Genomic DNA, 17,232 nt, shown 5'->3' on the forward strand with positions numbered 1-17,232 from the left:
CTGAGCATGATTGACGGGCCAATTAGTTCCACCCTGTCATTTTTGCGCCTTCCAATTGGATAATAACACCAATGGAAACGCCTTCAAGCTCAACGATTGGCCTATAATCGTGAAAAACTGTCAGTGGCTATCCAAACAAATAAAATATACAAACTGGTTGCAGAACCTTAGAAAAACTACAAGCACCATCTTTATAAAAACTAGGTGCGTTTGTTTTACTGAATCTTATGTCCCGATTGGAGGAGGTTTTTTTTCTTCCCATTTAACTACAAACGGAAGTGTCCGTCGGCCAACGTAGTCAATAAAGTCAACACATCTTGATCTTGACGCACAAATACGTATGGCTCGACGAGCTAACTTTTCTGATAGCACAGCAGACCATTCCGCCCAGTTGTTTCGGGTCGCCATCATAGCGTTTAGTTTAATAAGTGGATCCGTGCATTGATAAAAAGCTATTGAATTTAGAAATTGGTCATCTATTCTTTTTTCCCCACACGATTGCTGTTAAAACAGTCACAAGTTCCCTTTAGCGGCTGATTTTTAATAGCATGCTAACTGATGTCAGATAGCCGTGTGGCTTACAGGAAGTGCGAGTCACCAATCTGATCGGCGAAAGCCAAGGTAGGTAGAGATGAAAACATTTCCATGTATATATTAAATTATCATAGATCTAAGCTCGCCAGTGGCTATAAAATAATAGTTTCTTCTCTAAAATATTTTTTGCCCTCCAAGTAACCAACTATATTAAAAAGTATGGTGATATTGTTGTTATTATTAATTTGGATGATTCCAGATTTTTAAAAATGTGTTGAATAAAGTCATATAAGGTTTCTTTCTTTTTTTTTTTAATCGCTTGATTGCAATTGAATAATATTATTGTTCTTCTTAACTTCGTGCATTCTTGCTAATTGTAAACAGTCACGTGATCAGGTTGTATCTATTGTATTATTCCATTGACAAAACAATATAATAAAGTGCATAGGTAAGATCTGTGCGATAGTTACAAAGTTATAATAACTCATGTATTTATAGAATACCTTTAAAAATATAGATCTAAAAATTAAATTTCTCCACCCCCCAAAAAAGAATCTAATAGTTCTGAAGTGATGGACCGTGAGCCAGAAGCAGCATCGGAGCGGATTCTGCTGGAGCCATACAAATACTTGCTGCAACTGCCAGGTGAGTTCCTTTCTTTACTTTTAATTTACTATGACTGATGAAACAATCATTTCTATTATTCATGTCCCTTTTTATGATTGACCTCTCAGGGAAGCAAGTGAGGACAAAACTTGCTCAAGCCTTCAACCATTGGCTCAATGTTCCAGAGGACAAATTGCAGGTGAGGAATACAAACTAAACACTTGTAGAGAAATTTTAATTAACCATATATTGCTTAATTTGAAAAAAAAAAGTGAATCAGATAGAAATATTGGGCATGAAATAAAATAGACATAATTTTATCATTTAGCCCCATTTGTTTGTAGTCTGAATGACCTAACACTCATACACTAAACAAATCTGACTTTAATCATCTGCCAAAAGCGTTGTAATTGCAATTGCAGTGAATTATGGCACAGCACGCCCCCTCCCCCTCTTTGCTTGGCGCTCGCTAAACTCCCGCTGAACCCATCACGCAGACTGAGGGCGCTCTTCTCGGCATCATTAGCGTTCGGCTGCCAAGACGTCGCCGCCATGGAAACGAGTGCACCTTCAGATAAATTGAGGGACTGACATTGGTGTACTGTGTCATTCATTTGGACATCAACAACAGTCCATGATGCCTAATATATTCTCCCTATTGAGCACAGAGTCTTTCCTATGAATCCCATCTTTATATTGCATATAGAAATGCTAAGCATGCACATATATTTGTTGGAAAATCTTACCTTAGCAGATCAATATTCCTTCTCTATGATGAGTGACACGACCAAAGTGTAGGCCAAAAAGTCCATCTGTTCATTATCAGCAGTGTTCATCTTGTCCTCTGTTAGAAAAACATAAACACGATAAGTAAAGTTAAATTTAGGTGGCCTCGTCATTTCAGTTCACATCCCATGTGTCAGATCCAGAATCACCTGCAATAAATCAACAAGAACTACAAATTCTGGATGGTTCAATAACAGAAAGTCCATTTACACTGAGTCAGGCAGAAAGAACGTTGTAAGTTCCACTTGATTTGAGTCCAATTGTGTTGTGGTGGAGCCTGTCACGAACCAAACAAACTGGTTTAGTCTTTTCCTTCACTGTACTTACTATTGAATTTGGTAGTTTTGTGTTCATAGTCTACAGATTTGGATTACACTGCTGCTATGGACTAGTCAGCCTATGAAAAAAACCCCTTTGGCAGGCATGAGGGGGTCATACTTTCTATTCACTGCCTTGTCTGGCACGACTATTTGTGCTCCCCGCCAAATTGACAAAAAGACAGACTGCTCCCAACTGACTAGCCTTCAGTAGATTGCAGTAAATGCACTTGTTTGTGGTCAAGATTTGCCTGTGTGGTTAATAGATCACTGTTTGCGGCTTTGGCAAACTGTGACTTCCACAATCAGTAAAGTGTGGTGATGATGAATGAAGACTTAGTGACTGCACATGGCGCTCGGGCAACAGCAGTTGGACTAAATGCATTCCTCAGCAGTGTTTTTAATGCAAATTTTGGATTGGTCGAGGCAGGAATGGTCGCATTGAAGTGTGGATGGGTAAGCATTTGGGTGAGGTTCTTTCTATTGACCAGATTGTCAAAAACTATGAGAATCGATAGAGAACTTAATCATTTTTGGGTTATTTCCCGGTGTCAGTGTGTAAAGTGGCTCACTCAAGTTTCAGGGTTGGTGAGAGGTTGTATTGGACAGCCTTGGCCATCTGTTTGACACGCTGAGCCTCTTTGTCCAAACAGCTCAGTCTAAATACCAACAGCCTTCAAGTCCAGCACTCTTTTTTTTCTTTTTCTTGTGTCCTCTCCAAAGAGACGAAGGCTGTTTCAATTTACATCAGTGTGGGAATTCCTAACGAAATAAAACTATTAATAATTTTAAGGTGAGGGATTTTGTGGAACATAATCAATAACTAACATTTTCTTAACCTAATCTCATTGGGGTTTTAGTCTGGACAAATTTTATCAAGAGATGATGCACTTGCTTGATAGTGACCTGTGAAGTAAGAATAAAAAAATATCAGGACCTTTGAAATAATGATCATTGAACGTTATAAAATAGGAGTGTTTTCACTGGCGTCAGGAATAGCATCAAATTTCCAAGATTGTTAGTACAAAAAAAAGACGTCAACATAACGCCCTCTGCTGCTTACCAGTTGTAGTGTGTCAATAATCCTCGTTCTGATGTGCTTGCTTGTTCTTCCTTCCTAATTGCAGGTGATCATCGAAGTGACCGAGATGTTGCACAACGCCAGCCTGCTCATCGATGACATTGAAGACAACTCCACCCTACGTCGAGGTTTCCCCGTAGCCCACAGCATCTACGGCGTTCCCTCGGTCATTAACTCGGCCAACTACGTCTACTTCCTGGGCCTGGAGAAAGTCTTGACCCTGGACAACCCCGAAGCCGTGCATGTGTTCACCCGGCAACTGCTGGAGCTCCACCGCGGCCAGGGTCTGGACATCCACTGGAGGGACACCTACACTTGTCCGACAGAAAAAGAGTACCGCCAAATGGTTCTACAGAAAACAGGAGGTCTCTTCGGTCTTGCCGTGGGACTCATGCAACTTTTTTCTGAATGGAAGCAGGACTTGAAGCCTCTTTTGGACACATTGGGTCTCTTCTTTCAGATCCGGGACGACTACGCCAACTTGAGCTCGCGAGAATACAGCGACAACAAGAGTTTTTGCGAAGACCTGACCGAGGGCAAGTTCTCTTTCCCAACCATCCACGCCATCTGGTCGTGTCCAGAGAGCACCCAGGTGCAGAATATCCTAAGGCAGCGTACTGAGAACTTGGACATCAAGCGATACTGTGTCGACTACTTGGAAAAGGTGGGCTCGTTCGCGTACACCCGGAAGACGTTGCAGGAATTGGAAGCTGAATCTTACCATCTGATCAGGGAGTTTGGTGGAAACCCTCAACTGGAAAGTCTGATTAAACACCTCAGCCGGATGCACCGAGATGCTGAAACTGAGTCCAGTGCTTGACTGTTTCTTCCAAGAATATCCTGAAAAGTGTAGAATGTGACACTCCTGATAGAAGATGACAAAACTTGAATATTATTGGAAGCATAGGAAACCTATGGTCTGTAATAAGAAATATTATGACGTGGAAATGCAGGATTATTGTTCGCATTTGCTTGAAAATGCGAACATTTTTAAGCTGGGTCAGATTTTGTTGAATAATGCAGACATTTCATTTCCTATGCATGCTATTGTTATTAGTGTATATATATATAAAACATCTGCTTTTTAACCAACTGAGTGTTAGGCTGAAGTCCATCTTTAAACACTCATGAAGCTCAGAGTGAATCTCAGCTGGGCTGTTTGTTACATGACATCCTGCTGTTTCGTTGCCTTTTTAAAATGTTTTTCTTATTCCTTTTGTCAATGCACTCTTACTCAAATATTACTGAAGCATCACAAGTATATTCTTGACCAAAAGCTTGCATCATCATGTTGTCACTATTTTGCACTTAACAGCAATTCAATAAAGATTCAAGAATGCATCTAAACTTGGCCTTTCTAGTGTTGTCTTTGAGAGAAAAAGCGCCACCTACTGAACAAACAGCCCCTGTGCCTTGGTTACTTAGTTTCAAAAAAGCTTTGTGTCATGTATTTCTAGAAGGATTTAAGCCACTGTCAATTTCCCTACCTAAAATATAGGCTTTTTTTGTTATTTACTATAACAGGGTGACAAAATGCAAATACACGTGCAGTGGAACTGATGAATCCATCAGACTCACTCGTCAAAACCATCCCATGAATCACATTTGTTCATTTGGTGGATGCTGAGATTGATTCTCCTCACTCGTTGGTGTTTGTTCCAGCTACCATTCCCACTCACCCCTGCAAGATTTGGTTTATTTATCGTCAGGCTGTGTTTTAAGGACTGCAATTTCATAAATATTGCAGGTAACAGCAAGGAAAGACATGTTCCCTTTCCTCTTTTCAAAGCTCAAATGACTTCAACTTTTATGCACGTGCCCAAAGTGAGTTAAGTTCGGGTCCAGCTTCATCTAAAATATTGCCAAGTGAATTTAAATCCATGAATAGGAATAAGAAACGCCCTCGGCAGACAGATGTTAAGTTTTGACATGAGCTAACGACACTCCGGGGCACTGATGTATACACATGAAAAAGGCCTGCTTAATATTCATGTCATTGCTCAAAGAGCAACATGTGCGCAAGCATATTTTTAACAGCACTCACTTGTTTGCAAAGCCTCCCGTCTGCTGCATTGCTGCCTATTTGGGGCCAGAAGAGAATATAATGAAGTATTTGCCATCTTCAGCCTTCAATTATCGTACAGTGGGAAAGATGGGACCTAAAAAAGGCAGATTTTTGGAGAAATTGCAATTAGGAGTTTTGCGGTGATCTAGGGTCACTTCATGTATATTTTGGTGGTATTTTGGGGTCATTTTCTGTTGATTGGCGGGTATTAATGCTGCCAATGGCATGGAAATTTAGGGCATATTGAAAGTTTTAGGTGAAAAATCGCCAAAAACAATGATAGGCTATATAAATGGGTGGCAATGACAGTTGGTTTTGAATTGAAAATTTTAGGTGAAAAATCACCAAAAACAATAATGATATGTTTTGTAGATTTTTGCTGGTTTGGAAATCAAGAGGCATGATGGGAAGTTTCCGTGCCATTGAAATGAATGGCAAACAGACCCAAAAACAAAAGGAATGGGATTTTTTAGGGGAATATTTTAGTCAAACCACATTTTTTTTCTCTGTTCTGCAGAAAAGAATATTATAAGATGGTATCTTAAGCAATCTATCATACATGAGAGTCGTATATAACATGTGAAGCTATTCACTCTGTTGCTTAGTAAACCAATTATTATACAGAAAATCATTGGCTGTTCTACCATGTATGACTGCAGTCATACTCAAGTGGCCTTATGAAACAACACCATTTATTCGTGAGGCGCATTGCAACGACAAGGGCTAAAGCTTTTTAGAAAATGGTAATATTTCAAGTGACCCCATGCACTGCGTCAAACATACTAATACCAGGGCCATCCCTGTATGTAGATGTGCATGGAAAGCGTTGAAAAGGAAATGCTGATTTTTAGCAAGGCAGTCAAAGTGGTGTTTGCGTGGCTAATATTACATATCCTCGTAGCTGTGTCATAAATAGTCAGAAAGGCTTTCTTTTTGCTTGCCTGGTGTCATGAATAAATGATTTCTGCTTCTTCCCGGGGAGATCCACTCAGATGAGGATGACTGACAGCGGCTCGGAAGGTTCTGCAGGAGTAAAAAAAATAAAATAAAATAAAAAAGTTGTTGTGATGCCACTTGACATATTTTTATGTTTGTTCATCATTGTTGGACAAGGAAAAAAAAAAGAGAGGTGTTGTTCTATTTTGATAGTTGGAACAGCAGGAAACTCTTTTCATAACTGTTAGAAAATGGTTAGCATTTTAATGTATTCCTTAAGGTGTCTCTTTGCATCAAAAAACAATATTGGTGTGAAAAATATGTTCTTCAAAGTTTACAATGAAGGTGAATAAAGATCAGCAAGTTAGGTTATTAGGCTATTAAGGAAAATATTGTCTGTAAAGGTAGATGTACTCCAAATAAAGTCACATTTTGGACCACTATTCAAATTAAGAGGAAAGTAATGCGTATATTTATCCATTAACAGGTGGCCTATTTTGCCTGAATTTCATAATTACGCTACCTTTGCTCTTTATGATGAATTCCTTTGGTTCACTTAACAGGAAAGTTGAAGCTGCAGATTATTTTATCATGAGAAAAGAAGAAAAAAAAGCAATCATTTGAGAATGTCCCCCCTTTGACACGTTGTTTTTAAATCTCACTCTTCTTTATGAACCTCCCTTTAACCCTGAGAATGAGTCAGTTCATCACATAGTGAGTGTAAAAATATCTATTCATGAGATGGAAGGCACAATTAGAGAGGCCGAATTAGACTTGTGAATAGACACATTAGTGGAGAGTGTAGGTGGACACGTTAAAAGGGAGTATTGGGAATGGAAACCTTTTACGTCGTCGGCGAGGTGATGGTTGAGGTAAATTAAATAAATTCATCTCCTGAAGAAGCACTTGTGGGAAAAAAGGAGCTTTTGGTTTGTACGTTTTTCCTTCATTTCCCCCTCGTTCCAGAGGAGGAGACAACAAAATGATGAGGGGCGGAAAGCGTTGAAGTGTGTCTTAAACCAGGCGACTAGAACGCATGCAGATGGGACTTGGCGACATCTTGCCGTGGTGGAAGGAGATTGAATCTCAAGAGAGCACAGTTTGTTTAAACGTCAGTCTAATTGCAAGAGTGGATTTTCAGGGGAAACCTCCGAAAAACAAAACACTTAAGTGACATCTAAAGGGCAGAAAATGTGCTATTTATCATATGCTTTTTTCCTTTCTTTTTGAGCCCTATATAATAATGGAGTAGCTGTTTATGTTGGAACTGTATATCGGTATACTTCAAGTATGCAAAATGGAACACAAAAAATGACATTTAATTAAAAAGAAAATATTTCGGTCTTACCTTTACTTGGAATTGAAGTCCGATGAATGCATGCATTGGTGAAATCTTCTTTTTTTGTGCCTTGAGCTCTGAAAGCCTGTCTCAGTGGAGAATAGTGCCAAGGAAAAATATCATCCTTGGTCAAGTGTTGGCTTTTCTAATGTTTGTTTACCTCTGATTGTATGACACAACAAAACAATGTCATAAATATAATCACTGACTAAAATAGGGTTGTTCTATAAATCAGCTAAACGATGAAAATTTAGTATTTGGACATTTAATATAGAAATAAAGAGTCAAACCTGACTTCTGGATGTACTCCAGGTTTGTGTGTTAATTTGTAATTTGATGAAAAACTTGAACGTTACAAGATTGTACAAATTTGTGGGGAAAAAAAATGACTATAAAACTACATTGTTTTCATTTTTTTTTCCATTTCCATGACTGACATGTGAGAAACATTATATGAAATGGCTTCAATGATTTTTTTTCAATTTAGGGATGAAGATGAAGTCATAAAAACTCACTGTTACTGTCAAAATAGCATAGGGCCAAAATGTATTTGGTTTCCCAAAATATTCCACATGTCGATGATCGACATCTCAGGAAAAACACTACAGTTATTTCCTTTTTAGATGCAAAAAAGACTTCAGTAACAAACGAATGTACTAATCTGCTGATTTTGGACTTTCAGTTGTTGAGCTGAAATGCAAATAAAACAATCCCAACATGAATATAAATGTGCATATTATCCTAAAATAAACTGGAAACAGTTTTCCTCTCTTGAATTCTCTTTTATGTCCCGCAAAGGAGTGTTATGTCAAAAATCGGTGTTGTAAATGATACAATGATTTATCTCCATATAATCTCATCTACACTTCTATTATAAGTACAGTAAGGCAACATCACTTTGTACAATGTTTTAGGAACGGCAAGACGGTATGACAGGAAAAAAGCAAATTATCGACTATAATAACATAATATAACAATGTTATCGGCTATAATAAAATCATAAAACACTAAAATGTCATTACAGTGCGAACAATTTGACGAAAGGTCACAAAAAAGCAGTGTGGCGCATTACATGATCCAGACCTTACAATCTCCAGGGACATCCACACGGGTCATCACAAGTCCTCTTCCTGTCCCACAGGACACGAAGTTCCTCGGCCGTGTGCTGGGGTGACGACAGCATGTCCAGGTAGCATTCTTTTTCGCAGAGCCAGCTGGGGTCCTGGCCAGGAGAAGCGTTAAGTTAAAATGCACTGTCGCCAACGGGTTATTTTGCTCACCGAACAGACTGCAAACAAGTCTGTTGTGTGGAGACTAAACAACACAATGATGCACCCAGGTGGTCTTCAAGCACACTTCTTTTTTTAAAGGGCAAGCAATAGTAGTTGATTTGCATGACATGACATGTTTGTTTGCATAATTCAAAGACAAAATACATGCATGGTAGGCTAGTCGAACACTCTAAATTGACACTAGGTATGAGTGTGAGCGGGAAGGGTTGTCCATCTCCTTGTGCCCTCTGATTGGCTAAGCGTGTGCCCCGCCTGGTGCTCATAGTTAGCTGGGATAGGCTCCAGCAGCCCCAGCGACCCTTGTGAAGATAAGCGGTAGTCAAAATGTATTCCTCTATCATGTCAATAAAATCTTGTGCATGGCACGTATTCAAAGGTGAAGCATAATTCCATTACTGATATCGCATCGTCACATGACCCATCTGGTTTGTAATGAACAAAACAAGCATTATGTTTGGTGCTTTGATAAAACAAAAACAAAGGAAGGACGAATACGCTTTTACATGCTGTTGTAAAGTTTTGGCAATCCGACGGAGCATTTTACTAGCTTCCAATTTATCGCTTACCTGATATTTCTGAGGTCCAACAGCTGCCATCCATATCCCCATGCTCACGTCTTCCCCCTAGGGTGACACATCGATAAGCTCCCCATTACATGCTTGGTTTCCCAGCAAGGTGACTGGTGTTCAAAACGAGCTACTACCTGGTAAGCCTTTAGACTCTCCGAATTACGAGCGAGCCACTGAACCAGGTCACGCGACACCACGTAGCCGGACCCGCACGCAAAGGCCGGGTAGGCGGGACTGGCGTATTCCAGCTCTTGCCACTTCCCGATGCGATCCACTGCCCAGCTCTGTCTAAAACTGGGTCGGAATACCATCTTGGTACATATTTGAGAATACAAAACGGTGCAATGTACGACACTAGTGTTTACTTACTTTCCCCACCAGAAATTGTTGCGCTTAAGCCCCTTGCGTTCAATCTTCATTAGCACCGAGTCCACGTCGATATAACAATCGTCATCCGTCTTCAGGAACAAACGGAAGTCAATGTTCTCCACTGACCTATCACATAGGAAATTTCAGGATTTTACTCATTTTATATTCTTAAAACTAAAAACACATTCAGCTTTCAGCCTCCAATAACCTTAACGTTCCTAGAATTTAAATGAGTGCCCTAAAAACAGTTAAATTAATAGTTAAAATATCACAGTGGGATAGAAGCATGGTTAGTGACATTAAATTATTGTTGCATCTCAGCCTCCAAAAAAAAAATGATACTTTGTATTTTGATCAAACAAACCCCTGATGAGTTTGAAATTGTGTTCATTGATTGATTAGGCTTCAATATGCAAGTGTTTATCCCACGTCTGGATAATTGATGACACCGTGGCACTGATTACATCTGTGCCTCCGACAGTGGGACGCTGGTGAGGCAATGACATACTCCCATTTTAGATGGCTGATTTCCTTGGAGGGCCCGGGCAATTTAAACAGGGAGAGCAGAGTCATTAGCACTTGACGTCGTACCATTTGTAGAAGTGAAGCAGTTTGGAAGGCACGTTCCTGTAGGTGTCCACCACGTCCACAAACACTATGTCGCCATGCCTCAGGCTCTCTTGCTCTAAGGCGGCGTTCTCCCGCCGTAAGCCCGAGGCGTGTCGTTCCATCCTGGCTGGACGACCCCGCAGGTGCTCGGATAGACTGCTCCGGTCTGACACAAAGCAGTGGAAGAGGTTGATAGGTGTAGCACAGAAACAGGTACACAAAGCACTACTTCTGACGATTTTATGGAATTTTAATAGGGATATTGATTTAATGCACGCCATGAAAAAACATTAGACCACACCATAACAGTCAAGCCTATTGTTGCCAGGTATTATTAAAACTGCAAATCTAAAACGGTTTTCCCCAAAGTAGCAAGAATCTTTTTAGCGCTAAACTAAAACCTAACGAACCGCAAAAGTGTGAAATCAATAATAGAGCTCAACAAGATGAGGTGCGAGAGAAGGTTAGAGCCGTGAAGCTAAAAGAATGGAGTGGCTTCACTTTCCAGGGGAAAGAAGCTTTTCAAATGTTTACACGGGGAATTGGGACCAACCGTAAATGGTAAAGGTGAATCCTCCAGCAAGACCAGGAAATCCAAGGGCACTCCTATGGGGAAGTATGCCTTCCGCAATCTGTGGTTTCCAAAAACAACAACTTTAGCTCTCATTTTTGTGCTTTCGTCTCACCCGACTGGCACCCCTAACGACTTCTTTACTTACGTGACCGGATGTTTGGTCGCCGGTCAAATGTACTTAGATGTTAAACAGTACTTAGATATTAAACACTACTTAGATATTAAACACTACTTAGATATTAAACACTACTTAGATATTAAACACTACTTAGACATTAAACACTACTTAGATATTAAACACTACTTAGATATTAAACACTACTTAGATATTAAACACTACTTAGATATTAAACACTACTTAGATATTAAACTCTCTCTGTCATGAATATAATTTTGAGAGCTGGTTTGAACAGTAAACTCTGTCACCATTTGACCGGCGACCAAAAGGGACCAAAAGACCGGCGACGAAACGTCCGAGCACCCTTTACTTACAGAGGAGATCTTAAGTACGCCTCCTCCATCGTTGAGCTGAGCATAGGACGCATTAACTGTGGTCAGAACGTCGGAGTCTGAACTCTCCCATACTAGCGTCCCCTCAAAACCCTGCAAAAAAACAAGTACACTTTGTTTTCTGGCGACCTTGCTCTCACTCACAAAAATAAATAACAACCTACCTTGGGCAGGATAAACTGCTCCACTGGTTTGTACCATATTCCGCTTACGAGGGTCCCTGTGCTGATGGCGCTGAAGCGAGCCGTTACCACAGCCTCCTGCAAAAAATAAGATCATTAGGAAAAGCTATTTTACTCGGAAGGTTGTAAATGGAGCAACAAAAAAGGAGGCACCTCTTGATCCAGTTGCAGGAGCTTTACAGTCACATTGCTCGTAAGCTCGGGCCGGCCTCCTCGGGGAAAGACCCCCAGTTTGGTGATCACAACTGGATGGAGGACTTTAAAATCCAGGGCTATTGCGGAAACGTCAGAGGGGACCAGTATGGAAGGGTCGGTCACTGTCACGATTTCGTTCTCGGCATCTTGTCCTGCTTCTGAGTCAAGAAATCACCAAAAAAGTCAATATCTCCATTGTAAACAATTTAAGGAAATATCAAGTGACAGGAGAAGATAAAAGTATCCTGTTATAGTGATTTAACTGTGAAAAATGTCGCCTCAAACTGTGTGGTTAATGCTGAACTGTAAAAAAAAAGTCACATTGATATGCTGGAGATCAATTAAAAGATTAAGGCTTATTCATTGGAGGCTATTGTTATGTCAAGTTGAGCAAATGTAGCTGAGTGCTGAAAAGACCTAAAAGATTAGTGTGTCTGTGTATTTTTTCAAATAAGACAAGGAAAAATTACCACCTCCTTGAAGGCCACACCAAAAGAAAAAAATAAATACTATTACTAACATATATAATATAAAACAAGTTGCAAAGTAATGCTAGTTCAAGTTACACAATAGTACGGAACGCCTTATTGACCACAAAACTACAATATTTGCACCAAAAAGCTACTAAGTGAAGAAAATACACTATAAAATACAATTTGATAATATATAAAACATCTGAAGATGCATGAAAAGCCGACATAAAAGCCAACAGCAACATATTATATTAAAAACAAGTGAAGCCAACAAAGTTTTGAGTCATTTGACGCAATTTATGTCCTTTAAAGACATTGAAATATTTCCACACAAATATGTATAACTGGCATCTGTGATGGAAAACTCAGCTACAGATTGTCACGTTGAAATATGAGGCTGGATGAATTGTTAAAAAGTACACAAAGGAAGCAGACCTTGACTATATTCTCGCCAGAATACCCTGAAAATAATCATTAAAAAGCCTCTGATGTGTGTGTGTCAGTCTTATTCGAAGATAAGCTGACACAAACATCAAAAATCCACAAATTGAAGCGCACTTCTACGCGAGGCTGATCTTCCAAAATGTCTGGGTTTTTTTTTAGTATTGCTTCCGACAAGTAATATATAAGAGTGCCCACGACTGGTCGGACAGAGGGCAAAGTGCTTCTTGACATTTGCCACTTAATAGAGAGGAGCGCTGTCGCAATAACCTGGAAGACACCTTTATGGCTGTTATTGAGAAGGCAATTTACAGTTAGCAAAACTAGTTGCAAAGGCCACCAAACAGTGGGTGATGACTTTTCCTTCTATTTCGCCTTGCTATTACCAGACTTCAAAATAACAGGGGGAAATGATTTTACAGTTCTTCGGACTACTTCTGAATAAATGCGACAACAAGATAAGTCTTGTCTTTTTTGTATTTATTTTTTTACATAAATTTACAATTCAAGCCTGTATAAAAAAAATATTTTTATGAAAATAGGAATAAAATAAACTGCTGTGTGTTGTGTGGTACAAAATTGATTAATTTAGGCAAATTAAAGAGGCTCTAATAAATAGTTATACTTCAATAAATAGTTATAGTTATGAAATCTTCATTAAACCTAGTATTTTGGTTTTTAATCATATCAAACCTAACGTTAAATATGAAAAAAGCTAGAGTATTATTTTAAAAATGTTACTGTAGTATGGTATGATATTGATTTATTTTAGGTAAATTTAAGACAATAAGAAATAGTTATACTACAAAAATTAGTAATAAAATGTCCAATAAGCCTAGTATTTGGTTTTTTAATCATATGAAACCTAACGTTCTATATGCAAAAAGCTAAAGAGGATTATTTTTCTTCATGTCCATGTTATGGTTGTAGAATTATTTCCAAAAACACCCATCGCAGAGTATTCTAAATGCAAATGCAGTCTTAATGCTTATGACAATTTCACTATTGTTTTAATAATGTTGTGGGATAAATGCGCATAAGAAAAAATGAACAACAAAAACACATGCATTTTCCTACAAACTGATCAAAGGTAACTCATTTCATTTAACACCTCCACCTCTGAATGTTATTAACCTCAAGTTTATCACCATGTTGCAGGACTAGCATTAGTCTTAATTAAAATTCCAATAGATAGCTCGAATGTTTTTTTAGCCAGAAACAATGACGGGAATTTAAAGGAAAAACAAAACGTCACAACAACATTTGAGGGAAAATATGTCTTTGTTTTTATGTGTAAACGAACGCATCTCTGCTTTTAAGATTAGCTTTACCTGGAAGCAGTGGGTGGTCAAAGTGAGTTGGGTGACCTTACCAATCACGCGGCAGGGGTACAATTGGGATAAGTGACTTTGAGGTCAACCAATTATTATTTTGGGTCTTTTTTTTATCCAAAAGGAGAGTTAAAGTTTATCGGGCTAGTGAAGGAGTCATATCAATAGATAAAGAAATACTAAATAAAGACAGTGAAGGTTTAATGAGCTTAGAACCAGCTTTGGCATTGGCCTATAGAATATTAGAATATTTTCTTTGCAGGTTTTAAGCATTGGTGGACGATCCCCCTTTTGACATTGTGGCTCAATTGTGAATGCCCCAAAGTTGTTGATATGACCCCCCAACTATCATTGTCTTTGGAAATTGTTCATATAGATTGTGTGGCACCTTAACCTTCTTCCAGAATCTGGGTCCTTGACTCCCAGATGGAATGCTGAATTGACTTCCATCTGAAAATAGTACTTTAGACCACAGAGTCCAGTTTTTTCTGTCCTTACCCATAGGATGCTTTTAATAGTGGACGTTAAAGGTATAACCTGACACCAGAAATACTTATACTTAATATTTGATACACACAAATTGATACAACTGTTTATATTGAATTTACAGACTATTTGAACATTTTTTGCTTGACAAACTATATCTAAATAGTAAAAAGCTGGAAAAAAAACTTGGTATTGTGTCTCTTGTCCAATCAGTACAAATCCACGGTTGGAGAAATGTTAAGCTTCAGGCATCTTTTCAAGTCAGCTAATTGTAGGAATCTTTGAGATTAATGCTGCACAGCCAAATGGCTTCAATCAGCATTTATTAGTCGTTTACTCGGCTGGATAAGAAGTCAAATACTGAAGTGGATTTAAAAACCGAATAAAAATTCTTTGCCGTTGCACTTGAGAGCATCCCGAGCACACAAGCGATTGGCAGTTACAGATATTGCCACGTCTGGGGAAGTTCTCGACAAATGAGATATCAATGCCGTGACCCATAAGCTTGACAAAGTCAATAATGATGGGTTGTAATGTTATTTTTATAGAGGCAAGTTGTGGTGCACCTCGCTAACGCCCGCAGACGTAAACAATGACCTCCCAGTTGATGCCGAGCGTGTTCAATTATTTCATGAGACATGTTCTAGAGCAAGGGTGTCAGACTCGTGTTGGTTGGCGGGCCGTATTAACGTCAGGTCGATTTTATGTGAGCCGGACCATTATAGATGTAATATTTAGATGTTTATTTTTAATAAATAGATTAAAAGAACTGTATCAAAAGCCCTAACTATTCAATTTTTATAGATCTGAAACTTATGAGCTTTTTTTTCTTAGTAAAGGAAAATCTCTTTTAATCATTATGTTCCATATAATAGAGGAAAACAGAGAAACTATTTTTATATATTTTTAGATTTTACAAAATCATTTTTGAACTAAAACCCCCCAAAAATGATTAAAAAATGACAATTATTGATTTAAAATGGGGAAAATATGGAAATATAATATAGATATACAATCTTCATTTTAATTTGATCCTAAAACAGAAAGTCGCCACTCATGATTGACTTTCCCGGGCCACACAAAATGATGTGGCGAGCCAGATTTGGCCCCCGGGCCTCCACTTTGACACCCGTGTTGTAGAGCTACAAAGCTAGCATTCGAGCGGTAGTCTAAGCGGCAATATTGACTGTGGGTTTCTTTCTGAGACTGACTAAGGATAGAAAAAGCAGTGTCCTTGACAATCAAGAGTGTTTTACCTCTATTCAGAACACATATTCAAAGACTTCGTTCCTGACACTTAACGCCTCTGATTATACTTATATTTGCATCACATGATGTATTTTGATTACCTGGCTGGGTGAAGTTGAGCAGAGAGCAGGAATAAGGATTTTCCCGGTCCTCCTCGGGGAAAGGACACCCATGTTTGCCCACAATAAACTTCACCCCCACTCTGGAAACAAGGACACATACAATTGTTTGTCAAAACGCTGTCTATCCATCCGCTTCCAGTTACCATGGTTACATCAGGGTGGCTATACTCGGGTCATCCCGCTAACATCTGCGATTCCGCTTTCGGGAGAATGACGGATGTGGAGAAGATTGCCCGTCGGTCGGGCACGGGAAAATGAGTTTGGATATTTGCTGCCAGCTGCCGGCTTTGTTTTTCACTTTAGGAGAGGGTGACGGATGGAAACAGAAGGAGGATGTGGACTTTCCTGACCTGTGCTTGAAGTGAGGGTGCTGGTGCAGATAGCCCAGCCAGGTGTCTCTTATGGCTTGTCGCAGGTTGGAATGTTCCCTGGCAGATAGTACTCCCACCAGAACTTCATAGAATGGTACCACTCCATCTGCAATTGACAAAAAAACATCCATGACCATCGCCTGATGCTTAAATGTTGCACGTGTATCGCCCCCCGATGCTTAAAAGCTGCATATGTATCTTAATAATCATCGTGAGGTTCATCAAAAACACTTTTATGACTTAATATAAAGCTATAAATCAAGGTGATGCATGGCAAAACACTATAATCGCTCATCTGTCACATTTTTTTTTTTTTTTGCTTTAAATTGCGTACTTCAACTGAAAATTCCCGTGCAACTAAGAAAATAAGCGTTGGAAATAAACACGCCGCGTCTGGTCTGGAGCAAAGTTCATCGGAGCGCCTGTGTGCAGAAAGTTATCCGATCCGAGGTGGGGGGTGAAGCTCGGCCGTCAAGCGTCAAAGTACCCGAGTGCGTGTCGTTGTCCAGCGGCGTGGAGCACCGTTGTTGAAGCGACCACAAGTGCACCAGCACGGCAAGAGCACAAGGCAGAAGAACCAGCGCTAATCTCCGCATGGACGGAACGCTTCATTCGCCCGAAGTGGCGTCGAGCTGCAGCGGGGAGGAGATTTCTTCCGAGCGGCAGCGATGGCACTAAATACGACTCTGATATGGGGCTTCATTTGAGCTCCGCAGCTCAATACTTGTCACTCTCAGCACCGCCTCATGTTTGCCATGAGAGAGAGAGTTGCACCAATGGGAGGCGAGGAGCTTTT

General features: G+C 39.6%; 2 protein-coding genes and 1 long non-coding RNA gene across 4 annotated transcripts; 1 reads left to right on the forward strand and 2 right to left on the reverse strand.

Annotated features, from left to right (window-relative positions):
- The first annotated feature begins 234 nt into the window (after positions 1-234).
- Positions 235-4,671, forward strand: ggps1 (geranylgeranyl diphosphate synthase 1). Of its 2 annotated transcripts, XM_077729632.1 has the most exons (5): positions 235-621; positions 1,087-1,179; positions 1,269-1,339; positions 3,371-3,988; positions 4,057-4,671. In XM_077729632.1, the coding sequence occupies exons 2-5, from the start codon at positions 1,107-1,109 to the stop codon at positions 4,093-4,095; spliced, it is 801 nt and encodes a 266-aa protein (XP_077585758.1). In that variant the 5' UTR covers positions 235-621; positions 1,087-1,106; the 3' UTR covers positions 4,096-4,671. The 2 variants fall into 2 exon arrangements, with proteins under 2 accessions (XP_077585758.1, XP_077585757.1); XM_077729631.1 differs by having other exon boundaries at positions 238-621; positions 3,371-4,671.
- On the reverse strand, positions 1,525-2,137 carry LOC144205612 (uncharacterized). Its single transcript, XR_013328141.1, has 3 exons — positions 2,076-2,137; positions 1,887-1,984; positions 1,525-1,708 (listed from the first exon to the last, which is right to left on the reverse strand). It is a non-coding gene; the product is annotated as an uncharacterized LOC144205612 (long non-coding RNA).
- A 3,754-nt stretch (positions 4,672-8,425) lies between the features above and the next one.
- Positions 8,426-17,174, reverse strand: b3galnt2 (beta-1,3-N-acetylgalactosaminyltransferase 2). The gene is made up of 12 exons (XM_077729695.1): positions 16,924-17,174; positions 16,416-16,542; positions 16,045-16,145; positions 11,923-12,122; positions 11,752-11,847; positions 11,570-11,680; positions 11,057-11,135; positions 10,486-10,669; positions 9,895-10,020; positions 9,660-9,819; positions 9,523-9,579; positions 8,426-8,886 (listed from the first exon to the last, which is right to left on the reverse strand). The coding sequence occupies exons 1-12, from the start codon at positions 17,030-17,032 to the stop codon at positions 8,749-8,751; spliced, it is 1,488 nt and encodes a 495-aa protein (XP_077585821.1). The 5' UTR covers positions 17,033-17,174; the 3' UTR covers positions 8,426-8,748.
- Positions 17,175-17,232: the final 58 nt, after the last annotated feature.

This window comes from Stigmatopora nigra, chromosome 12, assembly GCF_051989575.1.
Source record: "Stigmatopora nigra isolate UIUO_SnigA chromosome 12, RoL_Snig_1.1, whole genome shotgun sequence".
NCBI classification, from domain to species: domain Eukaryota; kingdom Metazoa; phylum Chordata; class Actinopteri; order Syngnathiformes; family Syngnathidae; genus Stigmatopora; species Stigmatopora nigra.

Excerpts from the sequence above, each read along its gene's own strand:
- b3galnt2 (XM_077729695.1), bottom strand. The coding sequence starts at position 17,032 with ATGCGGAGATTAGCGCTGGTTCTTCTGCCTTGTGCTCTTGCCGTGCTG. Across the intron at positions 11,136-11,569 it reads GCGTACTTAAGATCTCCTCT|ATTGCGGAAGGCATACTTCC; the intron begins GTAAGTAAAGGG and ends TGGAAACCACAG. Across the intron at positions 9,820-9,894 it reads AACAATTTCTGGTGGGGAAA|TTTTAGACAGAGCTGGGCAG; the intron begins GTAAGTAAACAC and ends ATTCCGACCCAG.
- ggps1 (XM_077729631.1), top strand. The coding sequence starts at position 1,107 with ATGGACCGTGAGCCAGAAGCAGCATCGGAGCGGATTCTGCTGGAGCCA. Across the intron at positions 1,180-1,268 it reads ATACTTGCTGCAACTGCCAG|GGAAGCAAGTGAGGACAAAA; the intron begins GTGAGTTCCTTT and ends TTGACCTCTCAG. Across the intron at positions 1,340-3,370 it reads TTCCAGAGGACAAATTGCAG|GTGATCATCGAAGTGACCGA; the intron begins GTGAGGAATACA and ends TCCTAATTGCAG.